Source organism: Engystomops pustulosus, chromosome 10, assembly GCF_040894005.1.
Source record: "Engystomops pustulosus chromosome 10, aEngPut4.maternal, whole genome shotgun sequence".
In the NCBI taxonomy this organism is placed as follows: Eukaryota; Metazoa; Chordata; class Amphibia; order Anura; family Leptodactylidae; genus Engystomops; species Engystomops pustulosus.
This window is the reverse complement of record NC_092420.1, coordinates 95,959,684-95,985,283: the sequence shown is the minus strand read 5'-3', so window position 1 is coordinate 95,985,283 and position 25,600 is coordinate 95,959,684. Positions and strand designations below refer to the sequence as shown.

Here is a 25,600-nt window from a genome sequence, read left to right as displayed (position 1 = left end):
CCCTGATGACACTTCCCATCCAGCTCCATCTGAAGCTTCATCCTAGTCATTGGTAGAACAATTTTTGGGAATATCCCTTTACCCTGATGACACTTCCCATCTAGCTCCATCTGAGGCTTCATCCTAGTCATTGATAGAACAATTTTTGGGAATGTCCCTTTACCCTGATGACACTTCCCATCCAGCTCCATCTGAAGCTTCGTCCTAGTCATTGGTAGAACAATTTTTGGGAATATCCCCTTACCCTGATGACACTTCCCATCCAGCTCCATCTGAAGCTTCATCCTAGTCATTGGTAAAACAATTTTTGGGAATATCCCTTTAAATATCCAAAATATTTGATAAAAATAACTTGTAGCGGAGTCATAAGACGTGACAACGATTCCTTCCTCTCTAATGGGCACAGGATTTCGTGGCTCTCGGATTTGGCTGACCCAGACTCTCTATTAATTAATCCTTATCTACGGACCTGACGGCACTTAAGACGTGTGAAGATTAGACCTTGTTGTGGCCCAGGCGGCCGGCCAGGAGATAAAGGGTTATGGGCTAATGCCCGGGTGTTTTGTGTAATGGTTTATCACTGAGTTGGCAGGAACTTTGGGCAATGCAAATATTGAACGCACTGATTTGTAGGTTCCTGGCACCGTAAGTGGCGAACACGAGCTAACATGTCGCTGAAGGTGAGAACCTCATAATCTGATGCTATTCTGTATAACTACATGTTCTCGAAGGGTCAACGGGACATCTGGGCCCCAATAGGGTCAGTGTGAGACCCTCCTCTATTTCTCCATTCTTGGAATTCTTGAATTTGTTTACAGACTAAAACTTCTCACAATACAAATGAAATACAATGTTGCAACATCCAATCAAATAACAAGCTGCAAAGCCCATCACCACCACCGGGTGGCCACAGGGCATGGACATCTCGATTATCACAATATCAGGTTTATTTCATATCTGTCCCCATCTCATGAGGAAAGGTAAGGGAGGTCGTGTCTGTATCCTGTGGTCAGGTAACACCATCCTTCTTATGCATTGCCCCCTCTGGCACATCAACCTACGAACAAGCCATGGGCCGCACCGCTTCCCCAATAATGACATGGGCTAAAGATCCAATAGTTGTCATGTGAGGCCAATTCAAGGAGCAGGAGAACCACCGGGAAGGATCCAGTCCTAATAACTGTCAGAAGGGTTGGACCATTTACTTCTGGAAAACCCAAATAAAGGGGTTGACCATCTTTAGTTTAAAACGTCCAAATAATTGGAAATAGATTCCTAATAACTGATTCTCCCTCCTCGTTCCAATACAAGGTCCTAAAGCTCCTTTCACTTTCCTCTGGTCCGTGTCCGTCTCCCCGGCATCGCTGAGTGGATGGAATCAGTGGGCGCCATCTTCTTTGTGCATGGCTACACACATCCTGGCTCCGTCATCACTGTGCGCCTCACAGGAAACATAGAGGGGCACGAGAGACACAAGTAGAAGAGAAAACGGACCATGGAGCGCAGAACAGCAAGGGAGGACCCGGACAATGATGGAGAATTCCTGATGAAGGACACTGCGGCAAATGGCAATAAGCTCCTCCCAAGCCAGAGTTACAATGTATATTAAAGTGACCAACCCCTTTAAGCCTCTGGTGACATTGTAGCCTTTCAATGGATCCAAATCTTCCAGGATTCCAACAAAACACCAATACAAAATTCTGGAGCAAAATACAAAACTATCTCTGCAGATCATCTCTATGTCCATCAGTCACGGCAGATACAATTTTTAAGAGAACTTTTTCCCTCCTTTCAAAAAAAGCAAAACAAATGAAGCAGATACCGAAAAAACCCCAAAAACCTGGAGAGATGGAGGGGGCGGGGTCTATCCGATCTACAACTTAAGTTTGAGCAGAAAAAAGCCGGAGCCGCTGCGATCGGAAGAGGTTTGTGATGGAAACAGAATTTCAGGTTTCACCATGAATTTTTTTATTAATGGAGTTTAAAGGGATTTTTTCTTATTATGCTTTTATTTTTTTGCAGATTTTTACAAATTTTTATTTTTTTTTTTCCTATTAGGAAATGGCACAGGATAGATCAGAGACTTCTTATAGTATAAAAGCCTCTGTATACAAAGCACAGGAAAAAAGTGAAGAAGAGAGAATTTGGGAAGAAGAAGGGGGCCGGGAGGAGGGGGGGGGGGTAAAAGCAGCTTAGGATGTGTTAACTCTGCTCTTCTGTCGGCTTAAAGTGTATTTTCTGCTTGATCAACAGTCGCTTTTTATTATACTTCCCTTTCATTCATTCAGGACTTCAAAGGGAACCCCAGCCCAGTACCTGATCCCTACAGAGGGACAACCAAGGGGATTGGGAGCCACAGACCCCTGTGGACCCGGCCAGTTCAAAGAGAACATTTCAACAATGATTACATTTTGTAAATCTTTTTACTGAGGACTGAGCTTGTTTCCTGCTTTTTCATAAAAAATAGATGGCGGCCATTAAAACGCGGACGAGACTTTCTACAGACTTCAGCCTCTGCATCGGGATTAAAGGACACAGGAAAAAAGAGAAAACCCCAGGCTTAAGATCTTCACGGAATCTTAATTCTTCTTTCAGGATTCAATAAATAATAAAAAAATTAAAATGTAAATTTTGGAAAATTTTGAATTTTATTTTGCTTACTATATTTTTTTAAGAAGGGTTAAAAATACGTAAAATGTTACAATTTCAAAGATTTAAAAAAAAATAAAAAATCAAAGTTCAAAGTGGGAATTTTTGTAACAATTTCTATTGGCGATTTAGATTTTATGTGATTTTATTTAGGTTTTTTTGTAGATTTTTGTTTACTTATTTAAAAAAAAGATAAAGAGGGGTCGAAAATACCTAAAAAGATGTAGAAAAAAAGGATTTAAAAAAGCAAATTCTCAACCAAGACAAAGGGTGGAGGGAGATTTTTGTCTGAGTTTGCAGAGTTTTTGACTTTTTCCAAGCATTTGCTCACGAAATCGACAATATTCCGGGAGGTTTTTTTTCTCGTTACAATATGGATTTTTTTTTTTTAAGTTAATGTCCATTTTGATGAAGAACATGTGCGGCTTTTGGCTGCGGACAATAGGGGAGTCATGTGACCGTCCCGCAGACAATGCAGAGGTGCTGATCTCCGGGTTGTTGCCAGATCTCTTTGAAATCGCCTTTTTTCTATGGCGGCTCGCTGGCGTGTAACCTCGTTGCCAGGCAGCCATGTTTATTTGTGCTTTCCCTTTTTTTGCTCGGTTTTGGGAAATCCGAGAAGATCCGTGAACTTTGTAACAGATCAAGTAGCAATTAGTGGTCGAGGGCAGAGATTTGATTTTTCTTTTCTGCCTCAAAAACCACAAGGGTTAAAAAGTCGGCGGCTCTTTTATTCTTATGCAGAAAAACTAAAAAAAAAAAAAGGTTGTAAATATAAAAAAAAACAAAATTAGGGGCGGAATTATTATTATTATTATTTTTTTTTTTAAAAAAACAATGTTTAAGAAATATGTATTTAAAAATGCGCCATAGTTGAGGTCGGATGTTGCACTGATAAAGTTGATTTTCCTAGATTAAAGATAATCCAAGTGCGCTGAAGGCCTGTCCTCACACTGCTGTGCTCTGAGCTCTTAGTAATGAACAGTTTTGTAGCTCCTCCCCTTTGCTCCAGGCCATTGGTTGACTATTGTAAACACTCAAAGCAGAGGGGAGGGGCTGCCAGTCAATGCAGAGAGCTGAATGGCACAGCAGTGTGAGGACGACCTTCCTCATGCTAGAATATAAAGGACAAGACACTGCCTTAAAGGGGTTCTCCAGTGACATACAATGTATCCGCCATCCACAGGATAGGGTATAACTTGTTGATCCGTAAGGGGTCTCAGTGATGGGAAGAGACATACAGACATACTGGTGTGCGCCCCCTCTGGCAGGATCTGCTCTTCTTTTAGATTCTTATGCCCTTGTTTTTAAGAAAGAAGGGCTTTACAATTATGCAAATGAGCCTGTGGGGCTCCAGACTCCATTAACTCCTATGGAGCCTGGAGCCCCTTGGGCTCGTTTGCATAATTTTAAAACTATTTTTTTTTCTTAAAAACAAAGGCATAAGAAGCTAAAAGAAGACAAATCCTGCCAGAGGGGGCGCACACCAGTATGTCTGTATGTTTGGTTTACAATCCTTTATCCTGGTGATAGATGTCCTTTAAACAAAGGTATGATTACACATCTCTCCAGTGACAATACATAATACTATCTGCAGAGAGCACAGCAGTGTGAGGATATTCCCCACATGGCATTAGAAATAGATACAATCCTTGAAATGTACCCTTATTTCACAGTCCTGCTGCTACGAACAACATACACAAAGGTCGGATTACACATCTCTCCAGGGACAATACCTAACACTGGCTGCAGAGAGCACAGAGCACAGCAGTGTGAGGACACATAACCAGTGCACTTGGAGAAGCTACAATCTTGGAATATAAACCCATATATCACAGTCCTGCTGCTACTAATCACATATACAAAGCTCTGATTACACATCTATCCAGGGACAATAACCAACACTGGCTAGAGAGTGCACACAGCACAGCAGTGTGAGTGCACTTGGAGAAGCTACAATCTTGGAATATAAATCCATATATTACAATCCTGCTGCTACTAATCACATACACAAAAGTCTGATTACACATCTCTCCAGGGACAATACACAACACTGGCTGCAGAGAGCACAGAGCACAGCAGTGTGAGGACACACCCCCAGTGCACTTGGAGAAGCTACAATCTTGCAATACAAACCCATGTATCACAGTACTGCTGCTACTAATCACACATACAGAGGTCTGATTACACATCACTCCAGGGACAATACACAGCACAGGCTCTCAGGGGTTATTGCACCTTTAGTGCCTGATTATTGCTTGGCCCCCAGAGCGCCCCCTTCCCCCATAGCTGGAGTTACGCTGTAGTTGGAGGTGTCAGAGATTTCTGCTCCGGCTTCTCGCCGGTGATTAATGCTTCTCTCGGCCTCTCAGGGATCAGCAGAGGGATCGATGATATTGGCAGGACGAGTCCTGAGCTGTCAGTCACATAAACGCGATGTGATGGAAGTCTGATGCCGCGTGCGGCCGACGGGGGAGACTCCGAAACCGCAGTCAGGTCTGGATCACCTGTGCCGGATCAATGGAGCCGGGGCCATAAATAATGGAGATGTAGCTGATTAACGTGTGAGCGGAGAGAACGCCACGCGTCCGGCCACACAGCCAAACGCCATATTTTATTCATTCGCCGACTCCTCTACGTAACAAGTAGCGCGACGTCCCCTCGGGCAGATGGGGGTCAATACATGGATCTGACAGCCGGATGCAGTAACATGGCGACTGATCTGATGCTCCAGTATCCGTCAGAGCTAAATGTAACAATGTAACAATCTGGGGGTGTCCGCACTATGGGGGAGCAGAACACTATAGGACAATCCCTATGATCTCACTTTTCTACACTTGTTCAATAATCCAGAACTTTTCATAATCGTGAGCCCCATGGGGACCAGGACTGATCTGTACAGCGCTGCGGTGTCTGTGTGCGCCATATAAATAATTATTATTAATCCAACAAAAATAGAACTACAACTTTCAGAAAGTCTTCCCAGAGCAGGGGGTCTCCATGTCCATATCACTGCAATCTCTCAGTCAGCCACTTGGTGGCGCAATGGGAGTCTGATATATGAACTATGAGAGAAGAAGCCTCCTACTACATGTCTGGGAAAGCTGGGTGAATTTCAATATGGCCGCCATTACGGCTCTCACAGTGTAGGGGCGGTCACTCAGCTTTCCTAGGCCCCTTTATATGCAACTCTAAATATACCAGATGCAGATGTATATTGTCACCCAGCTCTCCCGGAACCCTGAAAGGAAAATAGAAGTGTTCCGTCTATGCTCTAGTAACATGATCTTAAAACTCTCATTCATGTGTCTGGTTTCTATGTGGCTCTAGATGTTGTCATCCTGGTATCTGGGCTTTACCCTCACGTCCCCCCGTATTGTGCAGGGTCCGGGGGCTCTAATATGCAGATCACATATCAAGGACACAGAATGTCTGACATTACAGAGGGATGAAGAGCTTTGTGGATACAGAAGATCCTTGTGATACTTCACTGTGTAGGAATCCTGTGTAACCGTATAGTGGATGACAATGGGGAGGGGGGAGGGGGGGGGCGCGGATGAAGCCAAAGCCGCAACCGTTCCTTTGATATTGTCCTGTCTTAAGGTTTACAAATAAACCTGATGCATCCACCACCCTGTGTCCAGAGTAATGCGTCTCCATGGTAACAGACTACAGATTCTAAATCATCAATACTGTCTTCTAATAACTCCACATCCTCATAAACATTGGGGAGATAATTAGAAAATACGGAGACGCACGGAGACGCATCCCTCCGCACGGACAAGGAATGACTGGAAATGGAACAATAAAAAAAGTGAACAAACATTTACAGTTCTCCCACTGACACTGGGACAGATTTACCAATCCGGTCTGGGGGTCGGTGGGGCCCCTGGACTCTAATGTCTATATGGGGCCCATCGGCTTTCTGGTTTCTTTATCCACCTTCAATCAATGGAATCTATAGAAGAGTCCAACAAAGTGTCCAATGGGGATGTAAACAGAACCTCCACAGCTTGATACATTGTAACGGCACTGACACATTGTAATGGCACCGATACATTGTAACTGCACTGACACATTGGGGCAGATTTATCAAGTGTCTGAAAGTCAGAATATTTCCAGTTGCCCATGGCAACCAATCACAGCTCCCCTTTAAAATATTCATGAGCACTGGTGAAATGAAAGCTGAGCTGTGATTGGTTGCCATGGGCAACTGGAAATATTCTGACTTTCAGACTGCTTGATAAATCTGCCCCATTGTAACTGCACTGACACATTGTAACGGCACTGACACATTACAACGGCACCGATACATTGTAACTGTACTGACACATTATAACTGCACTGACACATTGTAACGGCACCGACACATTACAACGGCACCGATACATTGTAACTGCACTGATACATTGTAACTGCACTGACACATTGTAACTGTACCCGATACATTATAACTGCACTGACACATTGTAACTGCACTGACACATTGTAACTGCACTGACACATTGTAACTGTACCGATACATTATAACTGCACTGACACATAACTGCACTGATACATTGTAACAGCACTGACACATTGTAACTGTACCGATACATTATAACTGCACTGACACATTGTAACTGTACCGATACATTATAACTGCACTGACACATTGTAACTGCACTGATACATTGTAACAGCACTGACACATTATAACTGCACTGACACATTGTAACTGTACCGATACATTATAACTGCACTGACACATTGTAACTGTACCGATACATTATAACTGTACTGACACATTGTAACTGTACTGACACATTGTAACTGTACTGACACATTATAACTGCACTGACACATTGTAGCGGCACTGACACATTGTAGCGGCACTGACAAATTAAAACGGCACTGACACATTGTAACACGCGGAGGATGATTAGCGCTTGCGCACGTTTGTCACAATTGGACAGAATAGTAATAAATATGGAGTCCATGTTGGGCTTTATGGGGTCTCTGCCTCCATCTTTTAAGGGGATGAGCACCTTTAAGGGTCCAGACCAGGATGGAGGAGCAAAGTCTGGCCGATTCTAAATCAAATGATTTATGAGGTTTTGGATTCGCCACCTGCGCGATTTTGTCAGGCGCTTGAGCCGGTGTCGAGTTCGGCCATTCCTGAAATAGTGCAAATCGTTGTTTCGTTAAAAATAGAAACAACATAGATGTTACCCGTCCAAAAGTGTCTGACAGGCAGGAAAAAGCGAGAACGCAGGGAAGGAGAGAGAAAAGTAAGGATGCCGAAACGGATATACGGTAATGCTATGGGGGAGGGGCATAGACAAAAACATTTACTGCTTCTTTTATGTAGCTTTTAGACAAAAATCTTATGTATAGGAGATAAAATAAGAATAAAAATATGAAGGATTTAATAAGAGCTTTAAATACTGAACACAAGAAATTAAGCGCCGTACTGCAACTTTGACAATACGACTTTCAGTTGCCCCTGGGTTAAGCTATAAAGTTTCATCTAAATAAATATTTCTTTTCCTTTTACCTCTGTCAATAGGAGTAACTACAAGGGCTAAATAGGAATAAAAAATACTAGATTTAATAAGAAATGAACATGAGCACCATTCTACAACTTTGTAGGGTTTTCTATTGCCACAACAGAGCTGTAAAATAAATCTGCAACTTTCTCCCATGTCCCTCTATATCAATACGTGTAGGTATAAGGGATGAGGTAGGAGTCCAGAAATATAAAGGAATTGCAAGATGTTATGTGAGGATAAACACCCTACTGCAACTTCAACTGTGAGATTTTAAGTTGCTAACACGTCAACTAAAAACAAATACACAATGTTCTTCATTTTCCCCTTCTGTAAACTGAGGAATATATCAGGGATAATATAAATATAATGAAATGTATAAATTTGAATTAATTAAAAAAAGGGTTTGAACACCGTACTGCAACTTTGACTGTAGGATTTTCAGTTTATGTTTAGCTACAACGTTAGTGTATAATATATATAAATAACACAACTTTCTCTAATATGTTTTTTCAATAGAACAGAACAAAAAGTGGTTAAAAAAACATAGAACTGAATAAATTGCAACGTAACAAAGTTGCAATCTGCCGCTTCTTTTATGGCGACTCATAGGGGCTCATCACTAAGGGTCTACTAACAGGGGTTTTTGGTGCACGCAATCGTATTTTGGCGCAATCACGGCGACTTTCATGCCATGCAAATCCTGGGGGGGGGGGGGGGAGCTTGTGGCCTTCGCACAACCCAACGGATTCAGACTACGCGCATGATTTAAAATTTGAATTGTGTCGCGAGACACGCACTTACATACACCGGGAAGTAGAAGGTGAACTCGGACCTGAGCGTGGAAGTGGCAGATGCAGGAAATCGGACCCATGAGCTACGTGAATCGCGCTGGACTTCATCTTCGTCGGACCGTCCGGATCGTGACAGGACCGGGTAAGTAAATTTGCCCCATGTGTCGGATGTATTAAAGTGCTCCTCCAGTGATCTCATAGAGATGGATGGAGATGTATCCCGCGCTATTAGAGGTCCCGCCGATCTCCTGAGTCAATGCCATTGGACCATTTTTGCTCCTATTTGGTTTTTTCGTTGCCTCCATTTATGTTTTCTCCTTATAAGTGTCTTTGTTTACATCTTATTGACACCTAATCTTTGCTGACTGGATGGGATGACCAGGTCTACAAGACGCCCTGTGCCTGTCCATCAAGATGTCCACATCACTCTATTGGATTTTACACGCCGTTGCGCTCTCCTGATGCTGTTTATAGATGACATTTTGATTCTTTCCATGGAACAGAACGGCAGCTCTGATTAATGTTCATAAATTAAGAGATTATATCCTACGCTCAATATGACCTGGGCCCATCTGTCACTAAGTACATCCAAATAAGTGGCTGCTCGATGGAAATTTATCCTATTTTGGACATTTTATGGGAAGACCCAATACAGAGCAGAGGAGAAAAGGACATGGAGATGGAGACAATCTCAGAAATCAGGACATATCATGGAGCAGTATGTAGACCCAAACAGAAGCTCTATGGAGGAACCTCATCCAGATCATCCATGAAGGTCTTGTTGGTCCATAACACTCATAGTCATCATTGTTGCTATTAGTTCCTAGGACAAGTTCTCTGTTCTTTCCTAAATTATGTGGTCAGCAGAAACTCTGTTAATAATGATGACAATGGGGCTTATTTACTAAGGGTCCCGTGTCCGCATTTCCGTTGGGTTTTCCGACATTTTGAGGATCGTGCTGCCGGGACAGGGATTTAGAAGGGGATTGTGTTGCACGCGATTGGATTTTGGCGCATCAGCGCCGGCTTTCATGCGACGGAAATCGGGGTCGGGCCGTTGGACAATCTGACTGATTTGGACTGAGCGCTGGATTTAAGTTTCGATTTGTGTCACAAGCTCAAGCACTAACATGCACCAGGAAGAAGAAGGTGAACTCTGTCGGACCTGAGCGGGGAAGCGACACATGCAGGATATCGGGCGCACAATCTTCTTGAATCACATCAGATGTGCATTCCGGACGGACATTCCGGATCGGGGATGGCGCATGGACGGGTAAGTAAATGTGCCCCATTGACTTGGAAAGTTCCTAGCAGGGATTGCGTCCTGCACTCCAGATGAACCAGGCCTATCCATCACTATGAACATCTACTGGGTGTCCAATGGGCGTTTATCCTAACTCATGACCCAACTCAGAAAAATTGAAAGATTAGAATCAGCAACGTTATAGAAATGGAGACAACCTCAGAAATCACGACAAGTGAAGAAAGAACTTGAAGTCAGACCTTAGATTTAGGTACTGGATGGACAATAATTCCCACCATTACCAATAGTGGTCCTTCAGATGTGTTCTTGGGTCCTTTCATGGAACACTTCATGGAACTCATATTACATGATCAGCAGAAACTCTCTGCTTTGCTTATTTGTATCATTGTAGCTTGGAAAGTTCCTGATCTCATTAGCTTCCTTACTCTTGAATCTTTGATGCAGTGTCGGAGCCTGAATACTTCCTTTTTAATATCCCTTCCACTATCTTCTGATATGGCTTGACGTTGGGCGACACCTACCCTGACCTTGAGTATCTTGACTCCTCCGCTACCTTTAAACTGCTGTTTAATTCAGCCGCTTAGGTCTTATCGAGCCCTCCTGCTCTGCTGAGGTTTCAGTTCAACTCTTGGTGACTTCGGAGGATGTGAGCTGAAACTTCTAGATACAATATCCTTGAAAACTGGGTTGAATAGAAGCTTAGGTTTCTTGGTACGGGATGAGAAAGAAGATGAGAAAGAAGCTCAGAAAGAATGCTTTGGGTCAACAAGAGAAGAGTTTTGGCTTGAAAAGTTGAGCTGAGACTGGTATTTTTGGGTAAATTCAGGATGACACACAATTTTCACCTAATTGATCCATATTTTGGTCACCTCAGTGCTGACCATGACTGTCATGTTTCTACCAAACCATTAGCCAGAAATTGGTGCATCCAATAAGTTCTAACCAAAACCTGGCTGGTCCACCGTTGGAGGATTCCATATTTTTTACCCAATTTTTGGGACTATTAAGGATTCTATCCTTCAGGACTTTTCATAAACCAGTTAATCCCGACGCGTTTTACCACCCACAATCCGGACTCAATAGATGCTTCCAACAGATCACCATCAAAATCATAAAGCAAAAGGCCAACGTAAGATGGTTCTGACATGGTAATGCCCAAAAGGCTTGTGACCGAACCCTAAATAGTCAATCATCAGAGGTTATTTATCTGAAGGACTTGCTTGGACTTAAGGTTTATAGCAACGGAAAGACTAAAGCAAAATTCGATAACAACAGTCTAGAACCACAGGAAGAGAAGAAAACAAATAAAAAACCCATGAAAGAGTCAACTCTGCCCCCGGCACAATCGGCTGCCCCCTAAAAGGATCATGAAATAAACATGAAAGGTCCCGGTACATCTCCAGTCACCGGCTGCTCGTCTACAGTCTAGTACAATCTATTCTGTAACATTTATGGCAAAAAAATAAAACAAATATATAACATCTAGAGAGCAAAACGGAGGGAAAATGTAAAATCCCCGCTGAGTGCACAAAGGCATCGATCACACACAGGTGACAGGTGAGTAACTGCGGCGGGTGGGAGAGCGCCGAGCGCCTGTCATTACCGGGAGAGGAATGATTTAGCCTCATACTGTGCAACGCGGTAAATATATTATCCATAAGTGCTCGTCCCTAAAGCATCTTCTATGTCCACGTGAGATTCATTCCACATAATGAATGGTCACCCAGTATAACTTCTTACAGGGGTCCTCATCCACCTCAGCCAACGATGCAGAGCGACCCCCTTACATGAACAATTCTAACTTCCTGTACTATACAGGAATGTATTATACCCCAGAGCTGCACTCACTATTCTGCTGCTGGTGCAGTCACTGTGTACATACATGACATTACTTACCCTGTACTGATCCTGAGTTACATCCTGTATTATACTCCAGAGCTGCACTCACTATTCTGCTGCTGGTGCAGTCACTGTGTACATACATGACATTACTTATCCTGTACTGATCCTGAGTTACATCCTGTATTATACTCCAGAGCTGCACTGACTATTCTGCTGCTGGTGCAGTCACTGTGTACATACATGACATTACTTATCCTGTACTGATCCTGAGTTACATCCTGTATTATACCCCAGAGCTGCACTCACTATTCTGCTGCTGGTGGAGTCACTGTGTACATACATGACATTACTTATCCTGTACTGATCCTGAGTTACATCCTGTATTATACTCCAGAGCTGCACTCACTATCCTGCTGCTGGTGCAGTCACTGTGTACATACATGACATTACTTATCCTGTACTGATCCTGAGTTACATTCTGTATTATACCCCAGAGCTGCAGTCACTATTCTGCTGCTGGTGCAGTCACTGTGTACATACATGACATTACTTATCCTGTACTGATCCTGAGTTACATCCTGTATTATACTCCAGAGCTGCACTCACTATCCTGCTGCTGGTGCAGTCACTGTGTACATACATGACATTACTTATCCTGTACTGATCCTGAGTTACATCCTGTATTATACCCCAGAGCTGCACTCACTATTCTGCTGCTGGTGCAGTCACTGTGTATATACATGACATTACTTATCCTGTACTGATCCTGAGTTACATCCTGTATTATACTCCAGAGCTGCTCTCACTATTCTGGTGCTGGTGCAGTCACTGTGTACATACATGACATTACTAATCCTGTACTGATCCTGAGTTACATCCTGTATTATACCCCAGAGCTGCAGTCACTATTCTGCTGCTGGTGCAGTCACTGTGTACATACATGACATTACTTATCCTGTACTGATCCTGAGTTACATCCTGTGTTATACACCAGAGCTGCACTCACTATTCTGCTGCTGGTGCAGTCACTGTGTACATACATGACATTACTTATCCTGTACTGATCCTGAGTTACATCCTGTATTATACGCCAGAGCTGCACTCACTATTCTGCTGCTGGTGCAGTCACTGTGTACATACATGACATTACTTATCCTGTACTGATCCTGAGTCACATCCTGTATTATACCCCAGAGCTGCACTCACTATTCTGCTGCTGGTGCAGTCACTGTGTACATACATGACATTACTTATCCTGTACTGATCCTGAGTTACATCCTGTATTATACCCCAGAGCTGCACTCACTATTCTGCTGCTGGTGCAGTCACTGTGTACATACATGACATTACTTATCCTGTACTGATCCTGAGTTACATCCTGTATTATACATCCAGAGCTGCACTCACTATTCTGCTGCTGGTGCAGTGACTGTGTACATACATGACATTACTTATCCTGTACTGATCCTGAGTTACATCCTGTATTATACCCCAGAGCTGCACTCACTATTCTGCTGCTGGTGCAGTCACTGTGTACATACATGACATTACTAATCCTGTACTGATCCTGAGTTACATCCTGTATTATACTCCAGAGCTGCACTCACTATTCTGCTGCTGGTGCAGTCACTGTGTACATACATGACATTACTTAACCTGTACTGATCCTGAGTTACATCCTGTATTATACCCCAGAGCAGCACTCACTATTCTGCTGCTGGTGCAGTCACTGTGTACATACATGACATTACTTATCCTGTACTCATCCTGAGTTACATCCTGTATTATACCCCAGAGCTGCACTCACTATTCTGCTGCTGCTGCAGTCACTGTGTACATACATGACATTACTTATCCTGTACTGATCCTGAGTTACATCCTGTATTATACTCCAGAGCTGCACTCACTATTCTGCTGCTGGTGCAGTCACTGTGTACATACATGACATTACTTATCCTGTACTGATCCTGAGTTACATCCTGTATTATACATCCAGAGCTGCACTCACTATTCTGCTGCTGGTGCAGTCACTGTGTACATACATGACATTACTTATCCTGTACTGATCCTGAGTTACATCCTGTATTATACTCCAGAGCTGCACTCACTATTCTGCTGCTGGTGCAGTCACTGTGTACATACATGACATTACTTATCCTGTACTGATCCTGAGTTACATCCTGTATTATACCCCAGAGCTGCACTCACTATTCTGCTGCTGGTGCAGTCACTGTGTACATACATGACATTACTTATCCTGTACTGATCCTGAGTTACATCCTGTATTATACTCCAGAGCTGCACTCACTATTCTGCTGCTGGTGCAGTCACTGTGTACATACATGACATTACTTATCCTGTACTGATCCTGAGTTACATCCTGTATTATACCCCAGAGCAGCACTCACTATTCTGCTGCTGGTGCAGTCACTGTGTACATACATGACATTACTTATCCTGTACTCATCCTGAGTTACATCCTGTATTATACCCCAGAGCTGCACTCACTATTCTGCTGCTGCTGCAGTCACTGTGTACATACATGACATTACTTATCCTGTACTGATCCTGAGTTACATCCTGTATTATACTCCAGAGCTGCACTCACTATTCTGCTGCTGGTGCAGTCACTGTGTACATACATGACATTACTTATCCTGTACTGATCCTGAGTTACATCCTGTATTATACATCCAGAGCTGCACTCACTATTCTGCTGCTGGTGCAGTGACTGTGTACATACATGACATTACTTATCCTGTACTGATCCTGAGTTACATCCTGTATTATACTCCAGAGCTGCTCTCACTATTCTGGTGCTGGTGCAGTCACTGTGTACATACATGACATTACTTATCCTGTACTGATCCTGAGTTACATCCTGTATTATACCCCAGAGCTGCACTCACTATTCTGCTGCTGGTGCAGTCACTGTGTACATACATGACATTACTTATCCTGTACTGATCCTGAGTTACATCCTGTATTATACTCCAGAGCTGCACTCACTATTCTGCTGCTGGTGCAGTCACTGTGTACATACATGACATTACTTATCCTGTACTGATCCTGAGTTACAGCCTGTATTATACCCCAGAGCTGCACTCACTATTCTGCTGCTGGTGCAGTCACTGTGTACATACATGACATTACTTATCCTGTACTGATCCTGAGTTACATCCTGTATTATACTCCAGAGCTGCACTCACTATCCTGCTGCTGGTGCAGTCACTGTGTACATACATGACATTACTTATCCTGTACTGATCCTGAGTTACATCCTGTATTATACCCCAGAGCTGCACTCACTATTCTGCTGCTGGTGCAGTCACTGTGTATATACATGACATTACTTATCCTGTACTGATCCTGAGTTACATCCTGTATTATACCCCAGAGCTGCACTCACTATTCTGCTGCTGGTGCAGTCACTGTGTACATACATGACATTACTTATCCTGTACTGATCCTGAGTTACATCCTGTATTATACTCCAGAGCTGCTCTCACTATTCTGCTGCTGGTGCAGTCACTGTGTACATACATGACATTACTTATCCTGTACTGATCCTGAGTTACATCCTGTATTATACATCCAGAGCTGCACTCACTATTCTGCTGCTGGTGCAGTGACTGTGTACATACATGACATTACTTATCCTGTACTGATCCTGAGTTACATCCTGTATTATACTCCAGAGCTGCACTCACTATCTGCTGCTGGTGCAGTCACTGTGTACATACATGACATTACTTATCCTGTACTGATCCTGAGTTACATTCTGTATTATACTCCAGAGCTGCACTCACTATTCTGCTGCTGGTGCAGTCACTGTGTACATACATGACATTACTTATCCTGTACTGATCCTGAGTTACATCCTGTATTATACTCCAGAGCTGCTCTCACTATTCTGCTGCTGGTGCAGTCACTGTGTACATACATGACATTACTTATCCTGTACTGATCCTGAGTTACATCCTGTATTATACATCCAGAGCTGCACTCACTATTCTGCTGCTGGTGCAGTGACTGTGTACATACATGACATTACTTATCCTGTACTGATCCTGAGTTACATCCTGTATTATACTCCAGAGATGCACTCACTATCTGCTGCTGGTGCAGTCACTGTGTACATACATGACATTACTTATCCTGTACTGATCCTGAGTTACATTCTGTATTATACTCCAGAGCTGCACTCACTATTCTGCTGCTGGTGCAGTCACTGTGTACATACATGACATTACTTATTCTGTACTGATCCTGAGTTACATCCTGTATTATACTCCAGAGCTGCACTCACTATTCTGCTGCTGGTGCAGTCACTGTGTACATACATGACATTACTTATCCTGTACTGATCCTGAGTTACATCCTGTATTATACATCCAGAGCTGCACTCACTATTCTGCTGCTGGTGCAGTGACTGTGTACATACATGACATTACTTATCCTGTACTGATCCTGAGTTACATCCTGTATTATACTCCAGAGCTGCACTCACTATCTGCTGCTGGTGCAGTCACTGTGTACATACATGACATTACTTATCCTGTACTGATCCTGAGTTACATTCTGTATTATACTCCAGAGCTGCACTCACTATTCTGCTGCTGGTGCAGTCACTGTGTACATACATGACATTACTTATCCTGTACTGATCCTGAGTTACATCCTGTATTATACCCCAGAGCTGCACTCACTATTCTGCTGCTGGTGCAGTCACTGTGTACATACATGACATTACTTATCCTGTACTGATCCTGAGTTACATCCTGTATTATACCCAAGAGCTACACTCACTATTCTGCTGCTGGTGCAGTCACTGTGTACATACATGACATTACTTATCCTGTACTGATCCTGAGTTACATCCTGTATTATACCCCAGAGCTGCAGTCACTATTCTGCTGCTGGTGCAGTCACTGTGTACATACATGACATTACTTATCCTGTACTGATCCTGAGTTACATCCTGTATTATACCCCAGAGCTGCACTCACTATTCTGCTGCTGGTGCAGTCACTGTGTACATACATGACATTACTTATCCTGTACTGATCCTGAGTTACATTCTGTATTATACCCCAGAGCTGCAGTCACTATTCTGCTGCTGGTGCAGTCACTGTGTACATACATGACATTACTTATCCTGTACTGATCCTGAGTTACATCCTGTATTATACTCCAGAGCTGCACTCACTATCCTGCTGCTGGTGCAGTCACTGTGTACATACATGACATTACTTATCCTGTACTGATCCTGAGTTACATCCTGTATTATACCCCAGAGCTGCACTCACTATTCTGCTGCTGGTGCAGTCACTGTGTATATACATGACATTACTTATCCTGTACTGATCCTGAGTTACATCCTGTATTATACCCCAGAGCTGCACTCACTATTCTGCTGCTGGTGCAGTCACTGTGTACATACATGACATTACTTATCCTGTACTGATCCTGAGTTACATCCTGTATTATACTCCAGAGCTGCTCTCACTATTCTGCTGCTGGTGCAGTCACTGTGTACATACATGACATTACTTATCCTGTACTGATCCTGAGTTACATCCTGTATTATACATCCAGAGCTGCACTCACTATTCTGCTGCTGGTGCAGTGACTGTGTACATACATGACATTACTTATCCTGTACTGATCCTGAGTTACATCCTGTATTATACTCCAGAGCTGCACTCACTATCTGCTGCTGGTGCAGTCACTGTGTACATACATGACATTACTTATCCTGTACTGATCCTGAGTTACATTCTGTATTATACTCCAGAGCTGCACTCACTATTCTGCTGCTGGTGCAGTCACTGTGTACATACATGACATTACTTATCCTGTACTGATCCTGAGTTACATCCTGTATTATACTCCAGAGCTGCTCTCACTATTCTGCTGCTGGTGCAGTCACTGTGTACATACATGACATTACTTATCCTGTACTGATCCTGAGTTACATCCTGTATTATACATCCAGAGCTGCACTCACTATTCTGCTGCTGGTGCAGTGACTGTGTACATACATGACATTACTTATCCTGTACTGATCCTGAGTTACATCCTGTATTATACTCCAGAGCTGCACTCACTATCTGCTGCTGGTGCAGTCACTGTGTACATACATGACATTACTTATCCTGTACTGATCCTGAGTTACATTCTGTATTATACTCCAGAGCTGCACTCACTATTCTGCTGCTGGTGCAGTCACTGTGTACATACATGACATTACTTATCCTGTACTGATCCTGAGTTACATCCTGTATTATACCCCAGAGCTGCACTCACTATTCTGCTGCTGGTGCAGTCACTGTGTACATACATGACATTACTTATCCTGTACTGATCCTGAGTTACATCCTGTATTATACCCCAGAGCTGCACTCACTATTCTGCTGCTGGTGCAGTCACTGTGTACATACATGACATTACTTATCCTGTACTGATCCTGAGTTACATCCTGTATTATACCCCAGAGCTGCGCTCACTATTCTGCTGCTGGTGCAGTCACTGTGTACATACATGACATTACTTATCCTGTACTGATCCTGAGTTACAGCCTGTATTATACTCCAGAGCTGCACTCACTATTCTGCTGGCTCAGTGTAATCTAAATACCTGTCAGGTAAGAAAATACAAAGGGTCTTGTACCTGAGTCTGTTGAGGGATATTTACAAAGCTTGGATCCCGTGGTCCAACACTGACAAATCGGTTTGCGGGGGAAGTGCTGGGCGTTGAATAGGCTGCGGATGAAGAAGATATAAAAGGTGAATACAATGTAACAATATAAAATATACAATAATGTGACACATAGAAGACTGATATGAATGGATCTTACTGAATTCCCCAGTATGAATGGCGCCCCCTATAGATGCAGGTTATTATTACATAACTGGAAGCTACATTATAATTCCGAGGCCGGACCCTTTTCCCAGATGTTCTTTCCCTTTTCTGCACTCACAGGGGAAGGAGATTGTGGCTTCTTGTGAAGTCCGCACATTATTTCCATACATGGGGGGGGGGGAGGGGGGAGGGGAATCAATTTAAGGTTCAAAGCTTTATTGCAGAGCTGGAGCCGCTCCAAGCCCACGGATATTATTCTGAAGGCTGCGAGTCACAGGACGACCGGAGCAGCGTAATAATTATATTATAGACGAACGCGTCTGCAAATAGGAGCGGAGCAAGACCGCAGGATCCCGGAGTCACTTACACGGGGGAAGCGCTCCCCAAACATCCCTGACAAGTGATTAACATGAGCTGCAATCCGCATGATCCATAACCATGGAGGGAGCCACTGCACGTGTGCCCCGAGCTGCCCTTAAAGGGGAACAACACCTTGGGCTCTCCTACCTAATAGTTACTAAAAAGTTCCCGGTCCGTGTTATTCCTCCTGGAAATATGGCCCCAGTTGTATCAGGAAGTATAGTATGACCAGTATCAGAGATATGTGTGTGTTGTTAGTAGCAGCAGGACTGTGATATATGGATTTATAATCCACGTTTTTAGCTTCTCCGAGTGCACTGGGTTTTTTTCCTCACACTGCTGTGCTCTCTGCAGACAGTGTTAGGTATTGTCCCGGGAGAGATGTGTAATCAGACCTTTGTGTATGTTGTTAGTAGCAGCAGGACTGTGATATAGAATTTATATTCCAGGATTGTAGCTTCTCCGAGTGCACTGGGGTTTTTTTTTCCTCACACGGATGTGCTCTGTGCTTTCTGCAGACAATGTTAGGTATTGTCCCTGGAGAGATGTGTAATCAGACCTTTGTGTATGTTGTTAGTAGCAGCAGGACTGTGATATAGAATTTATATTCCAGGATTGTAGCTTCTCCGAGTGCACAGGGTTTTGTTTTCTCACACTGCGCTCTCTGCAGACAGTGTTAGGTATTGTTCCTGGGTTGATGTGTAACTTTTGTGTATGTTGTTAGTGGCAGCAGGACTGTGACAAATGGATGTATATTCCAGGATTGTAGCTGCTCCAAGTACTGTACTGTACTGTGTTATTCCGCCAACAGCTCTGAGTGAAAGCTGTAAATCTAACCAGACAACTGCTTCACCTGTGGACTGGGTGTGGAGCAGCTCAATGTGGAGGACACAGAACAGAACAGCAGTGTGAGGACAACTACCCCTATTCCCGTGCACTAAAAGAAGCCACAATCCTGGAAAATAAATCCATATATCACAGTCCTGCTGCTACTACAATATAAATCTCTATCCAGGGACAATATCTGACACTGCCTGCACAGAGCACAGCAGTGTGAGGATATGTACCAAGTACATTTCTGGAATATAAAGCATATCACAGTCCGGCTTCTAAAACATACACAAAGATTAGATTACACATCTCCAAAGGTACAATACCTCACACCTTCTTCTCTGCTCCCTTAAAGTTTTTGGGGTTGTATTTATTTTAATTTCCCTTTAACTATCAGTAATATGTAAAGGAGGTTAATGAGAGGCTCAGAGCCGCCGCCCGGACCCGGGAATGAGTAAGTATACGGGTAAGTGTTACATCCTCTATAATGACTCCTGATTAGTCAGGTCCGGGCCTCCAGTCATAATCGCTCCGAATATCTGCCGGACAGAAATAGTCACTACAGAAAGTTCTCAAAAGACGATTTCTACATGAAAACAGCTGCCTTGTGGGATAGCCTGAGACTACGGACCTGCAAGTCTGGGCCTGAGACTAAGGACCTGCGAGTCTGGGCCTGAGACTACGGACCTGCGAGTCTGGGCCTGAGACTACGGACCTGCAAGTATGGGCCTGCGAGTCTGGGCCTGAGACTACGGACCTGCGAGTCTGGGCCTGAGACTACGGACCTGCGAGTCTGGGTCTGAGACTACGGACCTGAGAGTCTGGGCCTGAGACTATGGACCTGCAAGTATGAACCTGCGAGTATGGGCCTGAGACCACGGACCTGCGAGTCTGGGCCTGAGACCAGGGGCCTGAGACTATGGGCCTGAGATTATGAGTCTGAGACTACGGACCTGCGAGTCTGGGCCTGAGACCAGGGGCCTGAGACTACGGGCCTGAGACTATGAGCCTGAGACTACGGACCTGCGAGTCTGGGCCTGAGACAACGGACCTGCAAGTATGGGCCTGCGAGTATGGGCCTGAGACCAGGGGCCTGAGACTACGGGCCTATGACTATGAGCCTGAGACTACGGACCTGCGAGTATGGGCCTGAGACTACGGACCTGCAAGTATGGGCCTGGGAGTATGGACCTTCGAATATGGGTTTGAGACTACCGGCCTGAGACTATGGACCTTCGAGTATGGGCCTGAGACTACGGACCTGCAACTGTGGGCCTGAGACCAGGGGCCTGAGACTAGGGGCCTACGAGTATGGGTCTTAGATTATGGGCCTGAGACTAGGGGCCCGAGACTATGGGCCCGAGACTATGGGCCCAAGACTATGGGCCCAAGACTATGGGCCCGAGACTATGGGCCCGAGACTATGGGCCTGAGACTATGGGCCTGAGACTATGGGCCTGAGACTATGGGCCTGAGACTATGGGCCTGAGACTACGGGCCTGAGACTACGGGCCTGAGACTACGGGCCTGAGACTATGGGCCTGAGACTACGGGCCTGAGACTACGGGCCTGAGATTATGGGCCTGAGACTATGGGCCTGAGACTACGGGCCTGAGACTACGGGCCTGAGACTATGGGCCTGAGACTACGGGCCTGAGACTACGGGCCTGAGATTATGGGCCTGAGACTATGGGCCTGAGACTATGGGCCTGAGACTATGGGCCTGAGACTATGGGCCTGAGACTACGGGCCTGAGACTACGGGCCTGAGACTACGGGCCTGAGACTATGGACCTGCAAGTATGGGCCTGAGACTATGGGACTGAGACTATGGGCCTGAGACTATGGGCCTGAGATCATGGGCCTGAGACTACAGGACTGAGGAGGTGGCCTGGAAATAGTTAAAGATCAAAATATAAAGAAGGGTCAGACAAGGCCCTGCAATAGTCCAGCATGGGGCCAATATCAGCTTCTCCACCAAGTAGGACCTGAAATCTTCAAATATGTCAACCAGACATGGCTAATAGATAGAAGAAGAAGGGGCATCTATTGGCCGTGTAACTGGGTGAAGGAGGAGGATGGGACGGCAGATTATTTCGGGACACCCCCTGGTACCAGCTGGACTGGAGGCAGTTGTAGAGATCGGAGTTCCCCTTTATAGTCCCGGGCTCTATTACTCGGATTGGGCTATGACTCCCGGAGTCCTGGAAGTAATCCCCCCCCCCCCCCCCCCGCGCTTCTTGTAAGAAACACTAATTGGCTCTGTAACAGGCGAGACGCGAGAGTTCAGGGTGTCAAACACATTTAGCCACCAGGCGGGAGACGTGGATGTGACCACAATCCTGCGCCGCAGACGTCTGCTGGTAAATGTGAGCGCAGCTCCGGAGTAATGAAATGCTAAGTAATGACGGCAAATTATTGCATCTTAGTCTCTTATTTAATTATGAAATAGAACTTAAGTGAGATCGTAAATATCATTAAATGAGCTGTCGGTACCGCGCCACCGCCGCCGCACTCGCCACCGACCGCCTCAATCTGATTATTAACCCTTTCACAATATTCTGCCCGGAGCGTGCGCTCAGACCGGCTTAATAATTAGTGCAATGTTTTATCTAATTAAGTGTCTAAGCAATGAGCGCTGATCAGGGGCGACGGCTCATATATAAGGAGACACGGATGGGGGGGCTGCGCCGCCACCGCACCATCACATACACAATGGCGCGACACCATCCATATGACTCACATCTGATTGGGAGCTTAATTATCCCTTGTGATTATGTTATCGCTTATTAATTACTAATCATCCAAATGAAAACTTCTAAAACTTTCTATTCTAGTTTTTATTTCCCCATTTTCAAGATCTCTGCTTGCTGTCATATCTGCATTTACAAACACAGTAATGCAGGGAGTAGTACAGAGCATGCAGGGAGTAGTATAGAGCGTGCAGGGAGTTGTACAGAGCATGCAGGGAGTAGTACAGAGCATGCAGGGAGTAGTACAGAGCATGCAGGGAGTAGTATAGTCCATGCAGGGAGTAGTATAGTGCATGCAGGGAGTAGTACAGTCCATGCAGGGAGTAGTACAGAGCATGCAGGGAGTAGTATATAGCATGCAGGGAATAGTATAGAGCATGCAGGGAGTAGTATATAGCATGCAGGGAGTAGTACAGAGCATGCAGGGAGTAGTACAGAGCATGCAGGGAGTAGTTCAGAGCATGCAGGGAGTAGAACAGAGCATGCAGAGAGTAGTACAGAGCATGCAGAGAGTAGTACAGAGCATGCAGAGAGTAGTACAGTGCATGCAGGGAGTAGTATAGAGCATGCAGGGAGTAGTACAGAGCATGCAGGGAGTTGTATAGAGCATATGGGGTGTTGTATAGGGCATGCAGGGAGTAGTGCAGAGCATGCAGGGAGTAGTATATAGCATGCAGGAAGTAGTACAGAGAATGCAGGGAGTAGTATATAGCATGCAGGAAGTAGTACAGAGAATGCAGGGAGTAGTATATAGCATGTAGGGAGTAGTGTATAGCATGCAGGGAGTAGTATAGTGCATGCAGGGAGTAGTATACAGCATGCAGGGAGTAGTATAGTGCATGCAGGGAGTAGTATATAGCATGCAGGGAGTAGTATATAGCATGCAGGGAGTAGTATATAGCATGCAGGGAGTAGTATAGTGCATGCAGGGAGTAGTACAGAGCATGCAGGGAGTAGTATATAGCATGCAGGGAGTAGTTACTGCACATGTTACTGCACATAGTACACACTGATCTGTTCTTAGTAAATTTGGCCCATTGCGCCTCAGGTTATCCACTGGACTCATGAGCTTTAGTATCCAGCACTATAGATTAGAGTAACCATTCAGGGAAGGTGGGACCCCCGGGGACGGGCATCACTAGAGTCTGTGATTACAGATATGAACCTAATGGGTCGGACATTTCCTGCCCCATCAGACTGGAAGGATCCGAGATACAAGATCCAGGAGGCAATAATGAGCATCTTCCTGCATAAAAGCCGAGGAACCTGCAAGACGTTGGTGCGATCTCACACTTGGTCCGGGCTCTGAGAGCCCCTGAGGGAGCAGAGCCATAAACCTAATGCACGTGAGACGCAGCTTCGCTCTTTCATCCGCCGTTCCATGAAGAGCTTCCTGTAATCAGGCGAGACGCACTTACATCTCAGGACTATAACTTATTCATAACCGGGGGAACGGTTTCTGCATCTTCTGATGCCGGACGTCCCGGCTCGTCCTGTGACTAGTCAGCAGCACCAGAACTCTACGGAGAGAAGAGGAAGCGCAACGCAGGAGACGCAACTTCTAGGGGGCCAAGCACTTCAATGGGGAATGTTACTGCAATGGCCCCCGCACTATAATACGCTACCCTTCCAATGGCCCCCGCACTATAATACTCTACCCTTCCAATGGCCCCCGCACTATAATACGCTACCCTTCCAATGGCCCCAGCACTATAATACTCTACCCTTCTGATGGCCTCTGCACTATAATACTCTACCCTTCCAATGGCCCCAGCACTATAATACTCTACCCTTCCAATGGCCCCTGCACTATAATACTCTACCCTTCCAATGGCCCCCGCACTATAATACTCTACCCTTCCAATGGCCCCCCCACTATAATACTCTACACACCCAATGGCCCCCGCACTATAATGCTCTACCCTACCAATGGCCCCTGCACTATAATACTCTACCCTTCCAATGGCCCCCGCACTATAATACTCTACCCTTCCAATGGCCCCCCCACTATAATACTCTACACACCCAATGCCCTCCGCACTATAATGCTCTACCCTTCCAATGGCCCCTGCACTATAATACTCTACCCTTCCAATGGCCCCCGCACTATAATACTCTACCCTTCCAATGGCCCCCGCACTATAATACTCTACCCTTCCAATGGCCCCCGCACTATAATACTCTACCCTTCCAATGGCCCCCGCACTATAATACTCTACCCTTCCAATGTCCCCCATACAATAATACTCTACCCTTCCAATGGCCCCCGCACTATAATACTCTACCCTTCCAATGTCCCCCATACAATAATACTCTACCCTTCCAATGCCCTCCGCACTATAATGCTCTACCCTACCAATGGCCCCCGCACTATAATACTCTACCCTACCAATGGCCCCCGCACTATAATACTCTACCCTTCCAATGGCACCCGCACTATAATACTCTACCCACCCAATGGCCCCCGCACTATAATACTCTACCCTACCAATGGCACCCGCACTATAATACTCTACCCACCCAATGGCCCCTGCACTATAATACTCTACCCACCCAATGGCCCCCGCACTCTAATACTCAACTCTACCAATGGCACCCGCACTATAATACTCTACCCACCCAATGGCCCCTGCACTAAAATACTCTACCCACCCAATGGCCCCCGCACTATAATACTCAACCCTACCAATGGCCCCCGCACTATAATGCTCTACCC

General features: G+C 44.9%; 1 protein-coding gene across 16 annotated transcripts in view; it reads right to left on the bottom strand.

Moving 5' to 3' along the window:
- Positions 1-25,600, bottom strand: part of NFIA (nuclear factor I A) — a 381,842-nt gene that overhangs the window by 10,611 nt on the left and 345,631 nt on the right. For all 16 annotated transcript variants that reach the window (XM_072128277.1, XM_072128276.1, XM_072128283.1 and 13 more), the window contains one exon: positions 18,750-18,841. In XM_072128277.1, the coding sequence (XP_071984378.1) occupies positions 18,750-18,841 (92 nt within the window). The remainder of the gene's footprint in view (positions 1-18,749; positions 18,842-25,600) is intronic.